Source organism: Zeugodacus cucurbitae, chromosome 4 (genome assembly GCF_028554725.1).
Source record: "Zeugodacus cucurbitae isolate PBARC_wt_2022May chromosome 4, idZeuCucr1.2, whole genome shotgun sequence".
In the NCBI taxonomy this organism is placed as follows: Eukaryota; Metazoa; Arthropoda; class Insecta; order Diptera; family Tephritidae; genus Zeugodacus; species Zeugodacus cucurbitae.
The window spans coordinates 30,351,658-30,377,428 of NC_071669.1; the positions used below are offsets into that span (position 1 = coordinate 30,351,658).

At 34.2% G+C, this 25,771-nt stretch overlaps 2 protein-coding genes across 10 annotated transcripts in view; one reads left to right on the plus strand and one right to left on the minus strand.

Moving 5' to 3' along the window:
• The window catches only part of LOC114804726 (uncharacterized), a 52,220-nt gene extending 26,700 nt beyond the window's left edge, over positions 1-25,520 (plus strand). The window contains exons 3-4 of the mRNA XM_054229202.1: positions 24,189-24,586; positions 24,648-25,520. The gene's annotated coding sequence lies outside the window, so the exon portion shown is untranslated. The remainder of the gene's footprint in view (positions 1-24,188; positions 24,587-24,647) is intronic.
• Positions 198-17,088, minus strand: LOC105218412 (protein odr-4 homolog). Of its 9 annotated transcripts, none has more exons than XM_054228479.1 (5): positions 16,990-17,088; positions 9,801-9,993; positions 7,273-7,402; positions 7,092-7,214; positions 198-1,194 (listed from the first exon to the last, which is right to left on the minus strand). In XM_054228479.1, the coding sequence occupies exons 1-5, from the start codon at positions 17,005-17,007 to the stop codon at positions 324-326; spliced, it is 1,335 nt and encodes a 444-aa protein (XP_054084454.1). In that variant the 5' UTR covers positions 17,008-17,088; the 3' UTR covers positions 198-323. The 9 variants fall into 9 exon arrangements, with proteins under 9 accessions (XP_054084454.1, XP_054084455.1, XP_054084452.1 ...); XM_054228480.1 differs by lacking the exon at positions 16,990-17,088 and adding an exon at positions 16,826-16,983 and having other exon boundaries at positions 7,273-7,357; XM_054228477.1 differs by lacking the exon at positions 16,990-17,088 and adding an exon at positions 16,826-16,983.
• Positions 25,521-25,771: the final 251 nt, after the last annotated feature.

Consider the following 25,771-nt stretch of genomic DNA (forward strand, 5'->3'; position numbering starts at 1 on the left):
ACGTGGCTCTTATTTACTTGTTTATAGTTTTTCATTTCGGTAGTATTATTGTTTGAGCAAATAAAATTCATGTTTTGTTTGATTTTTTTAATATTTTTATTTATCTATTTCGAATCGCACTAAAAAACACATTGTATTCTGACCATTTTTTGTTACTTACCTTTATATCTCGTTTTTTATTAATCGTTTTTCAAATCTATAAAAAACACAATGATTCTTTTATTTACAAGACATAATACAATGAACATGTTTTTAAATGAAAATTACTTTATATAGATGGAAGGTATAGTTACATTAAAGTTTCTCATTAGGTATACTGGTAATTAAGCAAAGAAATAATGCAGCCAAATAGAACATAAAAGCACTAAAAGAGATATGGTTATACTTAGTATGTACATGGAACGAGTTAAGTATTTCGCTGTATTAACTATAGGTTGTGCAGAATTTTTTTGTAAATTCGATAAGGACACATCACTAAATATTTCATCATCGGGTAATCCCTCTAAGTCTGCAATTATATTTTCTAAACTAATGTCCAAATCGAGAACTTGTTTAGCTTGAGCCACTGCCACGGTTGGAGCTTCTCCTCGAAATATATATTCTGAAAATTGAATTGGATTGACTGTTCCATCCGCAAATAAGTTGAAAAAAACACGTCGTGGAGGTTCGCTTATAAATACAGAGTCGTTGGTAACATGAGGATCGGTTAATCCATCACAGTAAACTTGAATTCTTGCTGCTAATGAACGTAAAATATCAGTCTGTACAAATCGCTTAACATCACCTAACGTGTTCCTATTACTACACCAAATTTTAGAAAATATAATTCCAGAAAGCCGAATCGTGCCATTAAATTTTCGTACTTTGACCGAGTGTTCATTATATTGATGACATTTCACTGGTAAAAATATAGTTGCTTTATAATGTTCATTAACGACTTTCTTTCGATTGCTTGCCACAAATCCATCTAGAGGTAAAGATTCATCCACCCAAATGTTTTCTATAAACATTTCACTTTCGGATAAACTTCGTTTCATTGCTAACAAAGCACGTTGAAATTGATTCTCTATATTAATTCTCTGCGAATCATCAAATATTGGAAATATTTCATCCAATTCATAGCAGCATTCAAATGTATGCCAGCCCATAGGTTTATCTATGAAATGACAGTTCATGGTTGCAAATGAGCCTCCCCTGTAAAAACAAAGAAAAATAACTATTAGTATAAAATCAACAATTCTATTTTATTATTCAACAAAGAAAATTAAAGAATACGATATTTAAACGTGATACCTTAATAGCCGGTTTCACAAAATTTTTTAATTGAAAATTAAGTTCCATTTAATTTTAATTTTAATTTAACTTTGCACTTAAGTTTCCATTAGGTTTCACCATTATTGACATTTGGCATCCAAAAAATTATAAGGCAGGGATGTTAGTAAGAATAACAGCTGATTTAAGTAAACAAATAAATTGTATTTCTTTGTCAAAATGATAAACAAATGGGAATTCAGCTGATAGAAAAGCGTAACCATGGTTACATATGACAGCATTTAAATGGCAAAGCGTGACCATTTAAATTAAAATTAAGTCAAATGGAGAAACTGAAATTAATTATTTTTCACTTAAATTTGTTTCGTGAAACTGGCTGTAAGTCTTTTCTAAAAAATAGCACACGCGTTACTTAAAATGCTATATCTCAAAAGTTATTCTAAAAAAGTTGTTCGACAATTATGACTCTTGGCAAAGTATAAGGGAAGCTTTCCCTTAAAACACTATTCGAACTTTATCAGTTACTTTTATTTTAAAATGGGCAATTCAAGAAATAAGAATTATAAAGAAACAAAACATTACACTAATATAAGTTCTAAAATGTGATTCTCTGATCCAAAAATATGGTAAAACAAAACGAAACCACTGCAAGCAACAAAATCAAATGTTTAGTATTTAAGTGAATTCATAGCAGTATTTAATTAACTAATGGTAGGTGGTTCCTCCCTAGTCAATGCTCACTTTTTTACAAAATGATTATAGATGACCGCAAAAAGAAGCGAAGAAAATAATGAGAAGTAGTAGTAGTAGAATCGTTCAATACCAAAAGAGGTATCAGACAGTCATTACTTTGATGTTGCATAATTTCCTCTATCGTGGAACCAGCATTAACACCAGTAATGATGTTGGCCATGAAATCCAAAGCAGAATCACTCTTGCCAACAAGGGCTACTTTGCTGAGTAGGCAACTGAAACGTAAAGTCCTCTCTCGACAAACTGAAACAAAAGTCGCCCATTATTCCCGTTATGATGCATGGTGCAGAACGATGTCAAAATCCGAAGAGACGACAATAAGAGTTTTCGAGAGAAAGGTTTTGCAGAAGATTTATGTTTCCTTAAACATTGTCAACGGCAAATACCGCAGACTATGGAACGAAGAGCTGTATGAGTTAGTCGACGACATTGCCGTAATTCAGGGAATAAAAAAAAAGTTCCGCTGGCAAGGTGATGTTGTCCGATAGAATGAAAGCGCTCCAGCTTTAAAAGTGTTCGACGCAGTACTCGCTGGTGAAAGCAGAGTAAAAGGAAGACCACCACTCCGTTGAAAAGACCAGGTGGAGAAGGACCTGACTGCATTTGGTATCACCAATTGGCGCCAAACAGCAAGAAGGAAAAACGAATGGGCGCTGTTGTTAACTCAGCTATAACCGCGTAAGTGTTGTCTACGCCGTTAAGAAGAAGAAGTAGTAGGGAAATATATTATAGCATGATTTTGGTTCATTAAATCAAGAAATTAATATCACAATGCTTAATTATTTTTCATAAATTTTAAATGTTGTAATATTTTACAACGTTTATATCTCAGTATATACAGTATAAAACCTCTGGTTTGTTTACATTATTTATCATTATTTTACACACCATATATTTATCATTTATAACCGCGTAAGTGTTGTCTACGCCGTTAAGAAGAAGAAGTAGTAGTGAAATATATTATAGCATGATTTTGGTTCATTAAATCAAGAAATTAATATCACAATGCTTAACTTTTTTTTCATAAATTTTAAATGTTGTAATATTGTACAACGTTTATATCTCAGTATATACAGTATAAAACCTCTGGTTTGTTTATATTATTTATCATTATTTTACACACCACCGAGGCGTACTTGGGTCGTGTGCAACGCTTTTTTTGCTACAATTGTGCTAATTAGGGTATTGTGCTAGCATTTAATCTTCACAAAAATTTTAAAGTCCGATGAACAGTACTCAAATAATTATTTTGGAATTATTTTAAATTATTTCGCATATTTATTAAATTTTATGGTGGTATTAAATGTTATTTATTGATAAGTTAGTTATATTTTATCTACAAGTGTATAACGCGATTCAACTAATTTTTAAATATATTATTAAAATAAATACATCCCTGGGTAGGTGACACTTCAATTTTTAAGATTTAATATTACTATGAAAAAATTTGAATAATTTTCACTAAATATCCTTTAAATAGTATGTATGTCTGGTTCAAGATAGTTCTTGGCAAATTTTTCAAGCTTTGGCAATGTCTCCCATAGATAGTACGCAATCTATTAGACATTGTATGTAAATTGATATAATTGAAAACGATTTCCTTAAGAGAAATTCATTTGTTTGTTTGTCTTTAACACTATTCGAGAAAGGGTAAATCTTTAAAGACGCCAATACTTTTACAAAATAAAAAGAGTATGATTCGTCAAACTTAGTAAAAGCTCTTGAGCCTTTTATAAATTTCATAAAAAAACACTTGAATTAGTATTAAATTACGATTTTGATTCTTGTTACCTTGGACCCGATGGTTTGAAATACCTATTCAATAGCATCATGAAATATTTTGTTTTAAAAATGATTAATAAGGATCGTTTCAAACTCATAAAGCTTTTGTGTACTTCAAAGCTTTTTAAATATAAGTATTTGTAAATAATTTAAGTAAAAACTGGCAAAAATGGATTCTTTTTATTTTTATGCCAGTAAAGTTTAAATTAATGTGGCCAAAAATAACTTACCACACCACAAAGAAGTACTTGTATGAGAGCTGTATTATATTCTCACCACTTATAAAATATCTCATCTACATTAAATAAATTTTTGGTATATAATATGGCACACATTGATGCTAAAATCTTCTATAAGTGAAATATAGCATAAATAAATAATTTCGCTTTATATAAGACAGCAATATATATAATATTTGCTATTTTATGACTAAAGTTTTACTAAAATGCAGTACTCAATATATACAGCACTGTGTTTTTCCAAGATGGCGGCTATCTTACCACGGAGAATTCCCCACGAATAAGGTTTTCTACTGTATGTACTGTGGTTTATATTATATATGTATGTATGTATACCACCATACAATATAAAACTAAAATTTTAAGATTAGACAACGAACATAAGTTTAATAAGTTGTAGAATTTCGAGATCAAAATTCCTAAGGTAATTAAACGAGGACTCCCCATTTCACTTTTGTTTAGATTTCGAATCTACCGTTACCTTCTTAAGTCCACTTTCACACGGGCAACTTTTGTTGCTAATTCTCGGGCGATTCTCTTTTGCTGTCGCCCCTTGCGTTCACACGAGCAATTCTTGTTCGACAACTCTGTTCGTGTTTTTCTGTCATTCTCTTTCATATAATTTTCTCAACTTCTTGTACGCATCGTTTCCAAGCAAAAAAATATATTTCATTAAGTAATTTTTATCGTTATTCTATTTTTCACTTAAATTTGTTTCGTGAAACTGGCTGTAAGTCTTTTCTAAAAAATAGCACACGCGTTACTTAAAATGCTATATCTCAAAAGTTATTCTAAAAAAGTTGTTCGACAATTATGACTCTTGGCAAAGTATAAGGGAAGCTTTCCCTTAAAACACTATTCGAACTTTATCAGTTACTTTTATTTTAAAATGGGCAATTCAAGAAATAAGAATTATAAAGAAACAAAACATTACACTAATATAAGTTCTAAAATGTGATTCTCTGATCCAAAAATATGGTAAAACAAAACGAAACCACTGCAAGCAACAAAATCAAATGTTTAGTATTTAAGTGAATTCATAGCAGTATTTAATTAACTAATGGTAGGTGGTTCCTCCCTAGTCAATGCTCACTTTTTTACAAAATGATTATAGATGACCGCAAAAAGAAGCGAAGAAAATAATGAGAAGTAGTAGTAGTAGAATCGTTCAATACCAAAAGAGGTATCAGACAGTCATTACTTTGATGTTGCATAATTTCCTCTATCGTGGAACCAGCATTAACACCAGTAATGATGTTGGCCATGAAATCCAAAGCAGAATCACTCTTGCCAACAAGGGCTACTTTGCTGAGTAGGCAACTGAAACGTAAAGTCCTCTCTCGACAAACTGAAACAAAAGTGAAGTACTCAATATATACAGCACTGTGTTTTTCCAAGATGGCGGCTATCTTACCACGGAGAATTCCCCACGAATAAGGTTTTCTACTGTATGTACTGTGGTTTATATTATATATGTATGTATGTATACCACCATACAATATAAAACTAAAATTTTAAGATTAGACAACGAACATAAGTTTAATAAGTTGTAGAATTTCGAGATCAAAATTCCTAAGGTAATTAAACGAGGACTCCCCATTTCACTTTTGTTTAGATTTCGAATCTACCGTTACCTTCTTAAGTCCACTTTCACACGGGCAACTTTTGTTGCTAATTCTCGGGCGATTCTCTTTTGCTGTCGCCCCTTGCGTTCACACGAGCAATTCTTGTTCGACAACTCTGTTCGTGTTTTTCTGTCATTCTCTTTCATATAATTTTCTCAACTTCTTGTACGCATCGTTTCCAAGCAAAAAAATATATTTCATTAAGTAATTTTTATCGTTATTCTCAATTTTCTAGCACATTTTAATTATATTATGCATATTTCTATATGTATTTGCAAATTACATACAAAATGAAATGATTAAATTCAAATTTTCAAATATATTGTAAACATTAATTTTAAAATGTGTGCAAATGCAACACTGTTATGTAGCAGCGAACTGTTACGAATAAGAAACACAAAGCGTGTTGCCTGAACACAGCAGACTCGGCACGATTCTCCTCTCCTCGTCGCCCCCTCTCCTATAAAACTAAGAATTGCGACAAAAATTGCCCGTGTGAAAGGGGTCTAAAGAAATTTGTTAAACTCATATGCTGAGTAAACGTGGTTTGGAAGTGGGAACCAATCTAAGTGCAACCATTCTGCACCATATTTTCGATGAAATTCAGTGTTTCTGACATTTTAGTAGGTTTCCGGATATCAACTCTTCGCGTCACCCTAATCGATTAGATAACTCTATATCTAATATCATGTTCCGACAGAAAATTTGAAGTGATTAGATTACATTTAAACGCTTCACAAAACTACCCTGTTCTCACTACCGTTGGAGATTTATAAATCAGCTGTTTTTGACTCATATACGTAAGAGTGTTTCTGTACTGTTAGCTAGCTAAGTTTCTGCTGTGAAACTATGAAAATACAAATTATGATTTATTATAAAAATTAATTAATATTTTATTGTCATTCATTGGCTTTAGTTTAAAATATCTTCTAAAGTAATTTATTCAATATTATATTGATAAATTTTAAAAATATAATACGGTTGGTACTCTTCTTCTTCTGAAAGCAAGCAGCAGCCAGCACCTACTAGCTGTAAATAAACACTCTTCGCAACTGTTGACCTAAGATGTGACATTTTTTTGACAGTTTGTAGTGAAAAGCAGCTCTGATTAAACAAATGCGACCAACAGATGGCGCAAAATCAGAGTCGCACAGGGGGATTTAGAGTAGTGCAGCTTCAAGTCACTTCGGTGAAGTGATTATGAAGTGTCAATTTTGTATGCCGAAATCTTTTTAAATCCAGCGGTTTAGTGAGTTAAACGTCTCAACAGCCTAAACCTCGGGGTTTAGTGTCTGTGGGCACATAATATAACTAATTTAGGTTTAGGTCTTACAAACCATCGTTATGTGAACAAAACTATTATAATCTCAATATAAAATGTTATGAGAGTATAAAAATATTACATTGCTATTATACTTACATAATATCATGTGTATAACCTTGACAAATTGCTTTCTTGTTCGCTGCTGAGTATGCCAGAAATATCAAAGTTAAATTATCTTCATCAATTGAAGCACAGAAAACATTACTCTGAATAAGTATACTGTAATGAAAATATTTAATATATTACCAATTATCTTTACAGTAGAAGGCTTCCTTACGTTTGCAAATTATGCAACATTTTTTTTGCAGCAAGATATGTATTTTCATCATCCAAGTTCTGCTTCTCACTGGTAACAAAAACGCCTTTAAAATCAGGATATATAAAATAAATATATTTAAAACAATTGCCTGTTAAAGAATAACATACAAGTATTAAGAACATGGTTATAGACAAATATTTTTTTTTTTTCATAACTCTACGAGTGTGTCTATACATACAGATGTAGTCACAATTATTTACACATCGGACGTTTTTTTACAAGTTTCACACAAAAATCTTTCGCTTTTTGTTGTTGTTGTCGCAGAGTAACAAAATGCTATGTTATTGTAAACCTTGATCTATTCCTGAGCGAATGAAGTCAGTTTTGCTAGAATTGCTAGAACTATGGCGGAGAAATACGCAAATGAACTGAAAACTCGCAGTAGTCAAAAGTATTTACACAAAGACAAGCATCTCCTTCATCTTCCTGATACTTGTTCACTATTTCGTAAAATTATCTAAGGTCTGATTGAATCATTTCTCCACACCTTCCAAAGCAATATGCAACCTATTTCATGCTATTTGTTTGATAAAAACCAGAACAGACAAAAATAAGCAGAAGTATTTCTCTCGACAATGCACATCGTTTAAGGCCAATGTAAATGACTGCCTTACCTGCCTACCTAACAAGCAATGAGTGCAGCAGCACAAGATGTTTATTGCACATACTCTATGTCTGTATATACAAGAAAATGTCGTAAAAATTTTAAAAGTAAATATTTCCTCCGCAGAATTGGTCAAAAAATGTCAGATTTAATATTACTTTAAATGTTTCCTACCCACAAACCCATGTATTTATTTCAATGAAGAAAAAACATTAACATTTTCAATGTATACCATTTATGAAATTTGTTAATTATAAAGTTTTCATTTGAAATGACTATAATTTAAAACTACTAAAATAACTCGTATATCAAACCAAAAAATTAAAAATAATTATTATAAACAAGTAAGAAAGAGCTAAGTTCTGGTGCCACCGAACATTTTATACTCTCGCCATTTATTTATTTAATTTTATTAATATAACAAACAATTTCACTCACATATTCGGCATATATATGGTATAAAGTCCATTGAAAGTTGGAAACCCTAATTTTAGGTATATGGGATATAGGTGAAGTTATAACCCGATTTCATCCATTTTTGGCAAGGAGACATATTATTAGAGGAAAAATAACCCCCTGAATTTCTTCTTCTTCTGCTCTACTGCTTACTGTATATATTGTAAAGTAAAAGATTCTGATCGACTTCAAAGTTCTGGTATGGAAAGTCGGCGTGGTTGTGAACAGATTTGAACTATTTTTACAACATATCATTGCGAAGCTAGGAAGATATTATGAACTAAATTTCATTGAAATTGGTCGAGTAATTTCGAAGATAAGTGGGCGAAACTACGCCCATTTAAAATATTGTATACCATTTTGAGTGCAGTTATTCTGGCTAAAAGTGTTAAGTATTTAATTACAGAAGACAAATCATTAATAAATAACAAGAACAGTATCTGACTCTAGTGGGTATGTATCGCTTGCTGAGTTCTATTACTAAGATAAGGATATATACAAGAAGTTTTAGTTTCGGCTGTACCGAAGTTAATATACCCTTCACAGGTGCATTTCATTTAGTAACTATGTGTTTAAGAAAATCTAAAGACGTAAGAAAAAGTAAGTAAAAAAATATGCTATAGTGAACCGATCTGAACAATTTTTTCGGAGATTAAATTATTTTTATGAAAAATAACTCACACCAAATTTCGTGAAGATATGTAGTAAAATGCGGATGTTTTCCATACAAGCCATTGATTCCGATCGTTCGGTATGGCAGCTATATGCTATAGTGAACCGATCTGAACAATTTTTTCAGAGACTAAATTATTTCTATATCACCATAATCCACAAAAAACTTCGAGTTAGAGAGACTTCCGAGTTACAGAAGGAAATTCGTATGAAATTTGACTTCTATTGCAAATTCAGGAGTTCGATTTATGGAAAACTTCGAGTTATGGAAGTTCAACTGTAATTATAGCGATTCTTTTTCATAGTAAATCCAAAATCGATATGGATAAAACAAAAGCATTTTCCTGATATTTGACAGAATCATCATTATTCTTTCCATTGTTGTTTTTATTTAACATAATGCTATAGATGAGTACAGACTAGAACTCAAAAACAAATTCAAATCTAGTACTTATTCTCGAATCACTAGCGGCATCATTTGCTATAAAGACAAAGAAATGTTGTTTAACAGCACATAAATCAATTGGTCAGCATGCCATTAGTTACGCAAAATTGCTTCTTCGTTGGTTGCAAAAACTCCTTACTTCGAACAAAAATATGATTCCTCCAAAAAGTGTTTCTTAAAATAGGGTTTATCAAAGATACTCAACTCGGCTATTTAAAAATTGTCGAATGTTTATGCTTAAATAAAAGCACTATGTCTATACTAAAATTTTAATTTTATGACTACACATATGCTTATTTTTAGACGTACCTTGTACATTGAATGATCCTGGACACATTTTGCTGGCGCTAATCCACTGTGTAGCCAAAGCTTGCGAGCTTATTTCGGCTATACAAGTAGGTCCTTGCGATAGTTCATTTTCGTTGCCTTTTAGCAAAATTTCCATGTCTTCTTCACAATTTTTTGCGAGATGAACTACTAAGAAGCTTTCAGGTTTTATATTCTATAGTTGTAAAAAAAACTCAAATTACTTTTTTTAAACAAGATAAATCAAGGTCCGAAAATGCATGAACATATTCTATGCATATGGAAAAGATGTTGAAACGTATACAATATGCCCAGACGACAACATACTAGTTATTCGTAAAATAATCTTAGAACTGAACTAAGATACCAAGGATACTTAATGTCATTAAAAACGTACGTAAAGTGTGTTAAATAGCTTGTTACAATTTTTGACAAATATCTCTAAAATTAGGCGTCTATACCTTAATCAGGATGACCTCCACCGATAAATAGCTGCATGTATGTACATATATATATTCTGGGGAAACTTTAGAATACCATAATACGATTTCGGGGTATCGTTGGTAAGGGGAGGTTCGGCATAAGGTCCAAAAGAATAACGAAAATCATCATATATAGTATATGAGGGCTGAGGTGAGCTGATTCCACTAATTTTCACCACCACGGTACACTATATCCAAGACTATACGCTCACTTAATTTTACTAAGATAACTCACATAGTAACCGATATACGCGGATTTTTCTAATTTTGAAAAACCTATAATTAGGTATATGGGAGCTAGGGGAAGTTATAACCCGATTTTAATAATTTTTGGAGCAGAGACGCACGATTGAAGAAATTTCCTATGAATTAAATTAAAATATCTGATAGCTTTAAGGATATTTTCGGTGAAAAATTACCCTTAGGCACTGAGTTCTCCTGTTCCATATCCGGGGCCTTAGAGCGTATCTAAAACTGTCTGCGTCCGCAGTCTGGTCGGTGTATTGTTCAAGTTCGTCGATGAATTGTAGGAGTGACCTCTTAATGCACCTGGGGCCGGTTCTGCTTCCAGCAAGTGACTACATGGGTGATTTCTATGAAAACACCCTATTAGAAACTAGTTGGTAAGCAGTTCATTATGCTCATTAATATGCAGCATAGTGGCCTCATTGGGCAAATGTGCTTTAGGTGACATCAGGAGGCATCCTGTAGCTGTCCGGAGTGCGGTGTTTTGACACGTCTGTATCTTCCTCTGCCGCTGCATCCAGGCGACCATACCGGTGCTGCGTAATTTACGACCGGACGGGCCGATACCCTTGTAAGTGGCCAGCAACGTTTCTTTATCCTTTTTCAAGTGCTACCGACTAGCGACTTGAGGATTTTGTTGCGGCTCTGTACTTTAGTGATTATCGCGGTCGCGTGTGGAGTGAAGGATTGTCAAATGTGACACCCAAAATCTTGGGATTATAGTATTGTCGGTATTGGTGTGCCATCGACGTGAATATTAAGATTTAGTCTGTACTCCTTCGTCCAGTTGGTAAAGAGGGTCGCCGTGGATTTAGCGGGTACGAGTGCCAGGCTCCCCGCAGAGAAGAAGCGAGAAAGTTCGAGGAGGTAGATGTTCTCTTTCGAGCATATGTCATCGATGCCAGTGCAAGACGTCATTATCGTACAATCATCTGCTTAGGAGGTAACTGAAATTCCCTCTGGTGGTAGAGGGAGTTTAGAGATGTAGAAATTAAAATTGTCGGGAGCAGCAAGGCCTCAAATGTCTTCACTACTGGGGAAAGGAGAGTTATCGGTCGATAAGACTCCCCTTGGTTGGCGGGTTTCCAAGGTTTCAGTAGTGGAACCACTCCTCCGATTTTCCAGATATCGGATATTTTAAGAGTGGTTAGTGACAAATTTAGTACCTTGGTGATATATTCTACTCCCGTTGAACCTATAAGTGCCAAGAGAACGTCTACAACACATTTTGAAAGAAGACTTAAATCTTAAATATAAATCGAAAGTGTCTAAACCGTTCTTATAAGAAAGCCATTAAAACGTATGCATTATTTAAAAAAAAAATACAAATTCTAAGCAGTGGAGTTTCAAAATTTGATATTTAGTGAACTTCTGTGTCCGTCATTAAGTCTAGCAGCTAAAACAAGCTATTGAGGAGGAATGGACGATGATAAAAGTTTCAGTACCGTAAAAGTTGGCCGATTCTATGACAAATTGGGTAAAACTTTTGAAAAACAAGAACGGGGGTCCAATTTCATATTAATAAATCGAAAACGTTCCATGCAAATTGTTTACCTTTTTAAAAGTTAATACTTAACTAGAAATCTTAATTTTGCACAAATAGCTATTTTCTATGGTATAAACTGAAACTTTATTAATTTGGTTACTTTTTCTTCTGGCATGGTATATGTTTTTGTTTCTTTAACTACTACTTACTAACATCTAACAAAAAAAATCAAACATGAATAAAATATGCAATGGTGGAATAAAAATTGAGAAAAATAACGGTGTAAAAATATCAATTTTCCTGAGGTATATATTATAAAGTAAAGGAAGCAGATGGAGTTATAGTTAGATGGGATATATGCGTGGCTTTGAACCGGTTTCGCCCATTTTCCATACGTGTCATTTCCTATAAAGTATTATATACCGAATTTCAATGAAATCGGTCGAGCAGTTTTTGAGATATGGTTTTTGACCCAAAAAGGGCGACGACACGCCCATATATATTTTTTTTTATCTAAGTGCAACTTTGCCATTTTTTCTGTAAGATTTAGTGTTTCTGATGTTTTTATACTCTCGCAACAAGTCGCTAAGGGTGTATACTAGTTTTGTTCACCTAACGGTACCAAACTGATCAGGGTGACGAGTAGAGTAGAAATCCGGATGTCTGTCTGTTCGTCCGTCAGTCCGCGCAACGGATAACTTGAGCAAAATTAAAATATTTTGACGAAACTTTGTACACATGTTTCTTGGAACCGTTGGAGGTTTGCTATTAAAAATGGGCAGACTATTGCCACGCCCACAAAATGGCGAAAACCGAAAACCTATTAAGTGTCATAACTAAGCCATAAATAAAGCTATTAAAATTTGGTATAAAAGATCGCACTTGGAAGAGGCATATCTGGATGCAATTTTTTTAATTGGGCGTGGCCTGCCCCTGTAGTCGGGTGTACTTTAGCACACTAATAGCTGAAAAGGTTTCTGTGTTTACAAGTACGTGGAAACCGAGCGTTTCCACATCTTAGAAAGCATATGTGAAGGATTTTGCATTACCGCGTTTTCTTTCATAGTTCTTTGTCGTAGAACTTTTTCCTGCATCAAATATGTATATAAAAAATCTTTCCAGGGTGTTTGAAGCTTTTTCACGTAGATCTCCTTTCTGTATTGGAGACCTTCGGACGCGCTTTAAAAAGTAACCCTTGTCGAGTTAAAACCAGGAATGTCCGAATTTTGTCAAAAAATAGGAAATTTTGCAAAAAAAAACATATAAGGTATTTACAATATGACAGCGCTCGTTTCCGCATAATTGTAAATGCATAAATCTTGTGAAATATTAGAGTGAAAAGTGAAAAAATGTGTGTAATTTAAAATATTTAAAGTGAAAAAAGTGCGTGAAATAGCATGTTGAAATTTTTAATTTTTTTATCTTTAAAGCCAAATATTACCAAAACTAGTCTTCTGAAGTATCTATAACCTATTTTTTTTTTTCAGGAGAACTTTATATTTTCAAAGGTTTGCTAAAGCGGCCCACTCACGACAAATTTGTTTGACAAATCTGTTTGAGTTTGAGGTGGTTTTTGTCGTGAGTGGGCGGATTGAAGGTTTGCGACAAATTTCAAAAACTAACAACCGATTTGTGGATTCGTTAGTCGTGAGTGGCGTGGTTTGCAAACATTTGGTCAGTTGGTTGAAATTTTAGCAGAGTAAACATCAGCGGATAAAAAAATGGCAAGGGTGAGCAAAAAAAAAATTAAGGAGATCCATATACGTTTTGGAATCCATCCTGAGGAATTTTTTAAAATCGTCAGGAGCAGTCAGCTCCACTGAATTTAATAGTTTTACATGTGTTATATTTCTCACATAACCACTCTTTCATCCATTCTTTCTTCATTATTTTTTTATTTTTATTATTTATTTATTTTTTTTTTTTTGCAATTGGCTTTTTTCGCTTCATGCACTGGTGTATTACTAGCTGCGCAATTCATCATCCGGGTTATAATCAGACGTGTTCACTCCGCGAAGCACACAATGGAAATAAAGTTTGTCAAATCGGTTTGTAGGGGTGCTCAACCGTGTTCAAACTGATTTGTCGTGAGTGGGACTTTTGTTGCGACTGTAAAAATTATACCAAAATTTGCTATAAATAAACATTCAACTTTTTGCACAATTTTCTTTATATGCACAATAACAATCGAGTTCCATATTGACAAAAACTAAATGGTACCATAAAAAGGTATTTTGAAACAAATAAATAAAAAAAGGAGTGATTATACACCAAATTAGTGTCCCAAGTTCTTTCGTGTAGAATTACTATCTGAATTGGCGGCTGTTGGCACAATTCCGATTACTATGGCGCCGCGATCTGAGGGCACCGTTGGAAAGAGGACGTCCTCCCGATTAAAAAATATATAGGGTTATAGGTACAGCAGACGCCTAATTTTCGCAATTTCACACACTTTAACACATTTTACGCTCTTTTTTCACTTCAAATATTTGAAATTACGTTACTAACATTCAATAAAATTCAAATTTTACATTTGTTTAAAGTTTTTTAAACAAAAATTACTTATTTTAAAAATCACTTTTCACTCTAAGATTTATGTGTTTTCAATTATGCGGAAAACGAGCGCTGCCACATTGTATATATATATTCATCCATAAATTCCTCTTTTTTTGCCAAAATTGGTCTTCTTTTATTTAACAAAATAAATGTTAAAAATCATATCGAGGACAGTCCCTAATTTTGCTAACACTTGTATTGGCTTGACCAGAAAAGAGTTTTACGCGAAAAAACTTCGAACACACCTGGTTTTGGCTCCACCATTTTTTAGCATGTTTTGTCGCGCAGTTTCATGAGAAATCTGAATGTTGCTCTCTTCCTAGAACTCTTTCGTAAGAACACTGATCGAAATTTTTGGAATTTGGTCAAGTTTTCGAGACATTAAGCACTGTACATGTCCACTTATTTATAATTTAGGGCGTTTTTCCGACTTTGGTTCTTGTATTTCCATATTTTCCGATCAATTTTAGCCATTATACACTATTTAGAGGGTTGAAGAAAACATTGCTGTTAGATCTCAAACGTTTTTACCCCATTGGGGATTATGGGGCAATAGTTGGACCTCTTCAAACTAAACCCTTTGAAGGGAATATTAAAAAGACAATATTGGGTACTTTAGATATGAAAAAATCTAAAATTAATCACCAACTAATTCACAAATTCATTGTAAATGCCTTTGCGAAGAATAGGTAACGGTGAAGAACGGTTAACTGTATAACACGTGCTAAACAAGTAAAATAATCGAAGTGTGTAAAGTTTTTGCTACGGAAAGTGAATTTATTTTCAATGTGTAAACTGTTTCTTGACATACTGTATATTCCTGCTCTGGAGAGCCTCTTCTTTCACCCGATACCCCATTTATACCGGTTGTCAAACCCCGACCGCCAAAGTAATCGGAATCGTGCCCGGCTTTTGGTCGCGGTTCAAAAACAAATTTGGTCGACCCAACATCGGGGATTATCAAAGAAGTATAAATAACAACGAGAATTATTTTTTACATTGGCGGTCTTCGGCCGCGCTTCAAAAAAATAAGTTTGGTCGAGCCAATACCGGTTCTTATCAAACAAAAAGAAATACTGAAATATTTTTCAGTACCCATTACAAGATTGCGGTATTTGTATTTGGGTTAAAATATTCTCTTTTCATTAAGTTTTTAAATATGAATATGGCAACGTTTATTTTTTGTCAGAATGCTACCCATTTGTTTTTGTGTGAATTGATAGAATTGAATAAAAATTAAAATGCTTATGTAAAGTTAATATCGTAATAATTAATATAATATAAATATACAGAAACAATGAGTCTCCTCTTTCCAACAATGCCCATTTTATTACCGTAATCAGGGATAAAGGGATGTCCAACTTATTCCAGTGTGAGAGCGCCTCAAAATTTGCGTTTTTTATAACATTTTGCATTATTACCAGATCAGACAAAATACAAATTTTTGGGCATTTAAATTAAAATACCCAACATTTAATACGGCTAATAATTATTTTACACTTAACGATTAATATAAATAATAATTATTTAAATCTCGGTTAGCGATATTATGGTATATTAAACCAACCGGTTTTCAAACTTCCAGTGGTAAATAAAGTAAATCAATACGTATCAACTGGCAAATAATATTTTTTTCCATGGAAAACTAAAATCTCGCTGCTGCAGATCACAAAACATTTTTTCAAATACCTTAAAATTTCGCGTTTCCTTTTATATTTATTGTTTTAAGTTCTAATAAGTGATCTTGCACGGCGGTTATAAATGTCTCCGTCGCATTATTTTTTGGCAACATTTCAATCTGGCCGTCCCTCTTTTCCAATTGCTAAACGTCAAAACCTCCTCATCTCGACAAACTATCAAAGTTTAGGTGGTTTTGACGTTTGATATTGCGCTCTCACTTCCAGTGAGATGAGAGTTGTACATCTCTTTATTTCTGACCGAAATCCTGTGATAGTATACTAAAGCCGACCCTACATTTTTAAAGTTGAGAGCATCCTCTTTCCAACAATACGTATATTAAACTTCAAACTTGTTCACCAATAAGCGTACATATTTAATAACCGTTTGTATTGGGAATGAAATCATCATCTTACTCTAATAAGATGAAACTATTGTGAGCACTGTTTGAGTCAACGTTATTTTTATAAATATCTTTACTTTATAGCCAGATTTTTAATAAATTTATTGCACATGCCACATCATCAACCGCACAATACATATCTAAAAATATATGAACCTTACTTGTCCTATTATAATACCGTAATTAATACCGCTATCCCCACTACACTTCTCCAGATAACCAACATCTAATTTACTTAATAAAACAGACGCCATTATGATTTAACCGCAGACCAAATTTGACACTCTTAATAAAGACAAATTATAAATTTTGGTCTAACAAAATATAAATATTTGAACTTACTAGAAATATCGATATCATAATCGACTAAAATACTTAGTCTAAGTTCAAACAATTTAATATTAGGCGTGTTTCATTTGACCACCACAAGCAAATAGCTAATTCAAAGACAAATTAAACAAATTTAGCATATTTCATACCTTCGCTTAAAAATGAATTGTGTTGGCAATGCGAACCCTAACTCGGCACAATTCCGATTATTATGGCCCCGCGATCTGAGGGCACTGTTGGAAAGAGGAGGTCCTCCCGATTAAAAAATATATGGGGTTATAGGTACCGCAGACGTGTAGTTTTCAAGATATTCCGCTTTAAAGATCAAAAAATCAAAATTTTCAACAAGCAATTTCACACACTAACACATTTTACACTCTTTTTTCACTTCAAATATTTGAAATTACATTACTAACATTCAATAAAATTCAAATTTTACATTTTAAATTTTAAACAAAAATTACTTATTTTATAAATCACTTTTCACTCTAAGATTTATGTGTTTACAATTATGCGGAAAACGAGCGCTGCCACATTGTAGATACCATATATAAATTCATCCATAAATTCCTCTTTTTGCGAAAATTCCTCTTCTTTTATTTAACAAAATAAATTTTTGAAAGTCATATAGAGGACAGTCCCTTATGTTGCTAACACCTGCGTTGGCTCGACCTGGCCGCCAGTGCACAATGGAGTTCTACGCGAAAAAAATTTCGAACACACCTGGTTTTGACTCGACCAGGGTTATTTTTTTTTTTAAACCGCGGCCGAAGGAAGGTAGTGCAGAAAGGAGTTCTATGCAAAAGAACTTCGAACACACTTGGTTTTGGCTCCACCAGGGTTATTTTTTATAAAGCGCGACCGAAGGCCGGCAGTGCAGAAATTAGTTCTACGCGAAAAAAAAACTTCGGACATTCCGGTTTTGGCTCGACCAGGGTTATTCTTTTAAAGCGCGGCCAAACGCCGACAATGCAGAAAGGAATTCTACGCGAAACAAACTTCGGACACCCCGAGTTTGGCTCGACCATTGAAGGCCCCCAATGTGAAGGGAGTTCTACGCGAAAAAAAAAATCAGATATACCTGGAAAGATTTTTATATACATACTTGATGCAGAAGAAAGTTCTACGACAAAAAGCTATGATATGCAAATAAATAAAACGCGGTCATTGAAAAATCCATCATCTATGGTTTCCAACAAATGGCAACGCTCGGTTTCAACACAATTGTAAACACAGAAACCTTTTCAGCCTGTGATAAGTGATTTTTAAAATTAGTAATTTTTGCTTAAAAAACCTTAAATAGATCTAGAACTTGAATTAAATTGCATGTTAATAGTGTAATTTTCAATATGTGATGTGAAAAATGTGAGAAAATTTAAACAAGAATATCTATAAATCTATAAGTCCGATTAAGAATATTTATATATATAGTTGATCTCCTTTTTGCATGGTTAACTGGGACAGTAAATTACTAGTGCCAAAAAAAACGTACAAAAAAAATATTTTTATATAAAATTCACTATTGGGACCAATTTAAGAAAAAAATCGTGCCAAAAAATAGAAAACGTGTAAAGCAAAAGATCTAATTTTACATGAAAATCTATCTATTCGTACAGTGAGAATTTACACTGTTGTTATTGTTATAGACTTTTCTGGTATTATATGTATGTATATGTACATACCAGAGAACGGCTTCCGTTGAGCGCAAAAATGTTCATGCACAAACAATACCCGAACTATCAGCCCATTCGGCTCAAGCACTCAAAATGGCATTCGTGAATATTTTCGCTATTGAGCTAAATTAAGCTCAATTGCGTTAAATTCGTTTGCTTTCTGAGTTTATTCACGCTCGTGTTAAAACAGCTCTACTCAGGCGTTCGCTCATTCGGCTCAACAATGATCGTGTTGAATGAAAACAAAAACACAAAAGAGCAAACACGATGACCAAACTCAATAAGGATGAGCAAAGTCAATGGGTATGAGCAAACTCAACAAATATGAATAAACTCACTGTGCTTGAATAAATGCGCAACCAGCAGCGCTACTGCAACTCTAATGACTGTGAAAGAGATGAAACAGTAATAAATCAAAATATATAATTTCATAACAAACACATATAATTTCACAAAAATAACATATTCACATTTCAATTCATACTTATTATACTTACATATATAAGATATACATATTAATTTTATTTAACTGTGGAAAATTTTATAATAAGATTTAAAAAAAAAGTAAGCTATCTACAGATTTTGGGCCAAGCCGATTTCTTTTTTCTGTAATTACATTTCCAGCCAAAGAAAATTCGCGTTCTGCTGATGCACTACTAGCTGGAATTGCGTGAAGTTTTAGTGCCAATTTGGAAAGTTTTGGATACAATTTTTCATGATTTTTCCACCATTGCAATACATTGAATTCGTCTGTTATTTCCACATTTTCCTTACAGTAGCTTTCGATTTCTTCTGTAGGAGTTTTTATCGTATTTGTTGACTTTTTTAATAATTCCGGAAAGAAAAAGAAAGCATCTTTTCGCTTATGTACTGCGAGGTTTGTTGCATCCAGTAAGTCATCCGAACCAATGCTCTCAAATGAAAAGTGTAACGTTGTGTCCGATTTATATGTACACGGACTAACTGGAAGAGAAGACGATGGTGATAAATTGATGTCCAAGCAGTCCATTTGAGAAATACAAAATTGTTTAAGATCGTTTACATCATTTGGTTGCATGTGTAAAGCAGGCGGATATAAAAAAAAGCTGCCTTATGCCACAGACCGATATTAGGAACCCATATTGTATTTAGGTTTTTGATGATGTTTGCCTTCAACCCTGCTATAGCAGGTACATCTGCCATTTGAAGCTCGCATAGATGCCGCATTTTGTTAATAGATGGCACGACGAAACTTAAGGATGGTGAACTGCGAAGTTGTAGTTTCTTGAAAATTACTTCAAATTGCTGCATAGTTCCACAATTTGTTGCAGTGTTGATATATCTATCAGCATCAATCGTTGGCTTTCTTGCTTCTATTTCAAAATTTCGTTGATGTCAAACCAATTGTCTACTATAGACTTAAACATTAAGAAGTTTGAGTTCCAGCGTGTCGGGCAATAATTTTTTAATGTAGTTTGTAATAGATTTTGTAAATTTGCTTTTTTAAAAACTTAACAATTTTTTTGCACTTTTCAACAAGCTCGGTTGCCTCCAAGGAATCATTAAATGAACGTTCCAAAACGTTAGCAAGCAAATGGCTGCTGCAATTTAATCTTGTGTTATTCTCTAAAGCTTTCAAAATATTAGCACCTCTGTCTGTCACGAACTTAATTTCTTCCATATTGTTAATGCCGAACTCACATAACAATGTGCTCAATTTTGCATAAATATTTGCAGCTGTAGATCGCTGGAAGTCCATAGATTTTAAACCCAAAATTAGATCGTACAACTGTGAATTTTTTTCGTAGTGCATAGTGACTCCTCTAATATCTAATGTGACGGTTGCTCTACCACTATTAGCAATGTTGGCTATTTCCTCTTTAATTTCAGCCTTTTTCTCATAAGCTTTCTTTTGAGTAGCTCGCGATATCGTTGTTGCATCAGGGAGCATGTCTTCTAAATCTGCATTTTCTCCATATTTTGCTCCAATACTTCACAAAAATTTTACGAGTTTTCTAAAACCAACTCCATTAATTGCTGAGAATGGTTGGCAATCTTCAGTAACCCAGGCCACACAAGCGTCCATAGCAGCTTTTTTTTCGTCTGGTGTCACAGTTTTTAGCAGGGTCGTCTCCTTAAGCGATTGTCTCCAGCACTTATGTCGGTTTAAATTTGAAGAATTTTTTGGCAAATATTTTAAAATATTGTTACAGGATTGGCAGTATATAAATCCATTCAAAATAGTGCCATCCTCTTTAATAATATCAGATAATATATTCCAAACATGGCTCCTTCCCTTATGTGTAGGCGTTTGTACGTATTTTTTCCAAAATATTTTCTTGCTCCATATCGACGGGATGAGTAGGCGTTTGGACGTATTTTTTCTAAAATATTTTCTTGTTGCATATCGACGGGATAACATATACATACTAAATTATAAGTTGTGTACCAAATTCTTAGTACAATGCATGTGACGCATAAGCTGATCGCGAACAAAGCATACAAAAACAATGTCCATACCAGGAACTGCAAAACTCACTTTTTCCTTGAATCAGCTCATACGCAAAAGTTTCTATTCAATTTCAATCACTGAGCGAAAGTGAGCTAAATATTTCGTGAATTGAGCGAAAGTGAGCTAAACACTTCGTGAAGTGAGCAAACGTGAGCAAAGCATTTCGGACAGAAGGCTCACATTGTACGCGAATGAGCGGTGCGGCAACATGAGCTGATTTTTACTCAACGCTGTGTTTCGCTCAGTGATTGGAATTGAATAGAAACTTTTCCGTATGAGCTGATTCAAGGAAAAAGTGAGTTTTGCAGTTCTCTGGTACATACATATTGCTGTTAGAAGGAGCAAACAACAATTATTCTGGGAATGGCAAAAAAAAAATAATACATTTCAAAGTTCCTACATTAATCGCTGTGTCTTCTTTTTTCTTACTTATTCATACAGCTTCATTTATTTGTTTACGTATTGAAACTAGGGGGATGGGGTCATATGTAGAAGTTCACGCAAGTGAGGAAAGTTTCTGATTGCCATTCACTTGGGAGTGGGCAGGAACGACTCTTTTACATATAATTCAAGCAGCTCATGACTTCCGGTTTTAGACCAAGTATCCCCTGGGTAGCCAACAGACATTCGTTTGGAGGCGAAACCGGCTTCTGCGGTTGTGCGTAGGGTTTGGGACCCACCACATAAAAAAAACCTCTCCAATAAAAAAACAAAACAATCAGAACCTCGGAAGAGAAACCCTCCTTTTGATGACGACCCTTGCAAACGTTTTAAAGAACATGATTTGAGGGCATCCAAGAAGTGCGATGGACGGGACAACGACGGAAGAAGGTGGGTCCTTGTGACATCTACTACAGCGGCCATATAAAGGAGCGCAAATATGGTGTTGGATTTGTGGTGGGAGAGAGACTCCGTCGCCGAGTCATGGCATTCACCCCGGTGGATGAACGTCTTGCCACAATCCGCATCAAAGCGAGGTTCTTCAACATATCGCTTATTTGCGCCCACGCCCCAACGGAAGAGAAGGATGTGACCAAAGATGCTTTCTATGAGCGCTGCCCCCGCCACGATGTCAAAATCGTGCTTGGTGATTTTAACGTCAGGGTGGGTAAAGAAGGTGTCTTTGACACAACAGTCGGAAAATTCAGCCTCCATGACGAAACATCGCCAAACGGCCTGGGGCTGATCGACTGCGCTGGTGTCCGAAATATGGTTGTCTGTAGTACCAGATTCCAGCACAAAAAATTCATCAAGCAACATAGCTGTCCTCTGATCGAAACACGCGCAATCAAAATCGTGTTTTAAACGTGCGTACGCTGCGAAGACCAAATATTGACTCGGACCATTATCTACGCACTCGCCTCTGTGCAGCAAAGAACGCCCGTCAACAAACAAAAGGAAGGTTCGACGTCGAAAAGCTGCAATCACAACCGACAGCCGAGCGATTTTCTACTCGTCTTGCACTCCTGCTCTCTGAGAGCACTCATCAGCATCTCGATATAAGGGAGCTGTGGAACGGCATCTCAAACTCATTGCATACCGCTGCAGCCGAAACAATTGGTCTCCGGCAACGCCAAAAAACAGTTGGTACGATGAGAGTTGTCGTTCCGCAGTGGAGAGAAACAGACTGCCTACCTCGCAACGTTGCGAAAGACCACAACGCGTTCGGGGTAAAAGTATGTACTCTGGCGTAGCGGTAGCAAAAATTGAGAGCGGTAGCACAGCAGAGCTAATGAAAATTTTCAAGTGCTACAGCTCTCGCATGTGTTTGTTGTTTTTTTCTTTTTCTTAAGAAATATTTTCGAAGAATTGCACAGACCTGTGCAATATACATTGAAGTACAGTAGTTTCCCGAAATAACGAACACATTAATTGTCAGGCCTATTCGTTACATCGAATTTTTCGTTATTTCGAGTAGAGAGGTATGTTTTTTCAATAATTTTAAGCATTTTTATAAAACTCAACATATTTTCAATTTGCACATTTCTTTTGAATTTTCTCAAGTTATATGTTTAATTCTGGTTCGATGTTATTTGATTTTTTTCTCTTTCTTCATATGTCTTCTTCATATGGTTTGTTAAACCGAGTACTTACAAATTTCCGATGTTCGATATTTAAGGTACTCAATGTAACAAATTTGGTTTTTCGTTATAAGCGGTTTTCGTTAAACGATTATTCGTTATTTCGGAAAACTACTGTATATTACACAGCTCTGTGCAATACTTCGAAAAGATTTCTGAAGAAAAAGAAAAAAAACAACAAACACATGCGAGAGCTGTACCACATGAAAATTTTCATTAGCTCTGCTGTGCTACCGCTCTCGATTTTTTTCTACCGCTACGCCAGAGCATAGCGCAGAATTTAATTTTTTGAACCCGCTCCAGCTATAGTTTTTTACCTAACAAAACTCGGAACAGAGTAGAGCACATACTTTTACATTGTTATGCTAGGCATTGCTGTGGCTCTCGACAAAGTGAGAGCGGTAGCGATAGCATAGCAACAATTCTAGAAATTTTGCTGCTACAGAGTAGTAAATGAGAACACTGGCTATGATACCCAGCAAGTCATGGGTACTGAAACTCCAACACATTCAAAAAGATTTTAATAACACCACTACATACCCACATATGCAACAAAGGGCAAAATGTGCATAAACATTTACCTCAACTTTTCTCTCGTACAGCACACTGAATAATAGAAAGAAACAACCAAAGTTCTCTTGTTTGAACAATTTTTTTTTAGCTACGTATATCGTGGCTGATTGTGAAGTATTATTTTGCGTGTTTTATTTAAATCAGTGATCTGCAGCCTAATTAATATTTAAATTATTGAAGCATGCATTTTAAAAACGTTAAATAAAAGTTTTCTAAAGCCAAAATATGGAATTGAAGAGGGTTATACAGTAATGTTTCATTGCACTGTCAATTCGAAGTACGCAATAGAAGCTACGCCAACAATGGTCAACAAAACCGAAACCTTTGAATACGTAAATAATTGTTGAATATAATAATATTATCTTGCCTTAAATTCTAATTAATTTTCCATAGAGATATTTCAAACCTCATACGGCGCGTTAAGGGTACGCAAACTTATTGGTGTCACTTATGGTAGCAGCGTACAACTTAGAACTTTCAAAGCGATGGAATATGTGCTGCAAGCAAATCCAGAATTATGGATGCAAACGCTGCTACATGGAACACAAATCATTTACACACCAGATATTAGGTTTAATGTCACTTTTTTATGTGCAATTAAACCTTTTGATCAACACAAGCACGGGAAGAATTGGAACGATATTTTTTAGGTGATTTTGTAATCGTTTATCATCGCGACGTGTGTTAACTGGGTTTTGCCAATGAGCTAGAGGGCGAAGCAGATGCAGTATTTTTGGATTTACCGGCACCTCTGTTGGCCATACCAGCAGCTGAAACAAAGAAATCAGAGGGTAAATTTAAATGAATGTTTGTGATCATACAAATTTAAAAACTTCTTGTATATTTAATTAGGAGGACTTTTTTGATTAATTTTCACCTTGTATTGAGGAATCATAACGTTGTTGTATCGCTTTACGAGGACATCTATTCACAGAAATTAGTACAATGTGAATACTACAGCAAGAGCACGGATGTTAAAACTAGAACATCATGCCGTGCTAGATTTAGAATTCTTGAAATATAAGATAATTATTATCATCATTTATGTTATGAAAATTAAATATTTACTTTATATTTTATAGAAACCGTCCTCACAGAAATTGGATGAATCTAGTACTAGTGAAATAAATGAAAGAACAGATCCTACAAAAATTCCAAAAGAAACCAAAAAGGCCTCACATACTGCGCACAGCTTACACTTCCAGGCCACACCGGGTAGCCTTTGTCCAAAAATTGTTCAACTATTCAATATATATATGAAAGTTTCTATGCCATTCTTAAGGGCGAATTGACAAAAGTACCCGAAACTATTGTGTACGTGTGATCGTTCATCCCTTTCTTGGACATTACATTGATCATTTAGCAATTTATATACAGTTGATCTCCTTTTTGCACGGTTAACTGGGACAGTAAATTACTCGTGTAAAACAAAACCGTGCAAAAAAAAACCGTGTAAAAAGGAGATCAACTGTATACTTCTTGCACAATTCTGTGAATGATCTTGGTACAATCACGGATGAAAGACCCAAACCAGCGAACGAAAACTCCACGTAAACTTTCAGTCCTGCGACCCACAAAACCCCAGAAACTATAGCCGCTATTTTCGGTTAGTTCTACCAAAATCCCAAATGAGAATTTAATAACAAAATCATTAACTATATTTCATATGTATTGAAAATATCATGCCATTTAGGTGTTTATTATTATATTTACTTTCTACATATATTGTCGTACTACACTATATATATATATATATATATATATATATATAGTTAATGATTTTGTTATTAAATTCTCATTTGGTATTTTGGTAGAACTAACCGAAAATAGCGGCTATAGTTTCTGGCGTTTTGTAGTATATATATATATATATATATATATATATTAGGCCGGGTCGATTTGTGGGGAGGCAAAAAAATTGCCCACTGCTCTATGAAAATCATATTCTAGGGATCAAAATAAGAAACTTTGCCGAA

What these genes read in the sequence shown, in the direction of transcription:
- LOC105218412 (XM_054228473.1), bottom strand. Translation starts at nt 16,901, where the DNA reads ATGGCGTCTGTTTTATTAAGTAAATTAGATGTTGGTTATCTGGAGAAG. An exon ending in ACGGTATTATAATAGGACAA is followed by an intron (nt 9,994 to 16,808) that starts GTAAGGTTCATA and finishes TTACAACTATAG; the next exon opens with AATATAAAACCTGAAAGCTT. An exon ending in ATGTTGCATAATTTGCAAAC is followed by an intron (nt 7,215 to 7,272) that starts GTAAGGAAGCCT and finishes TTTTCATTACAG; the next exon opens with TATACTTATTCAGAGTAATG.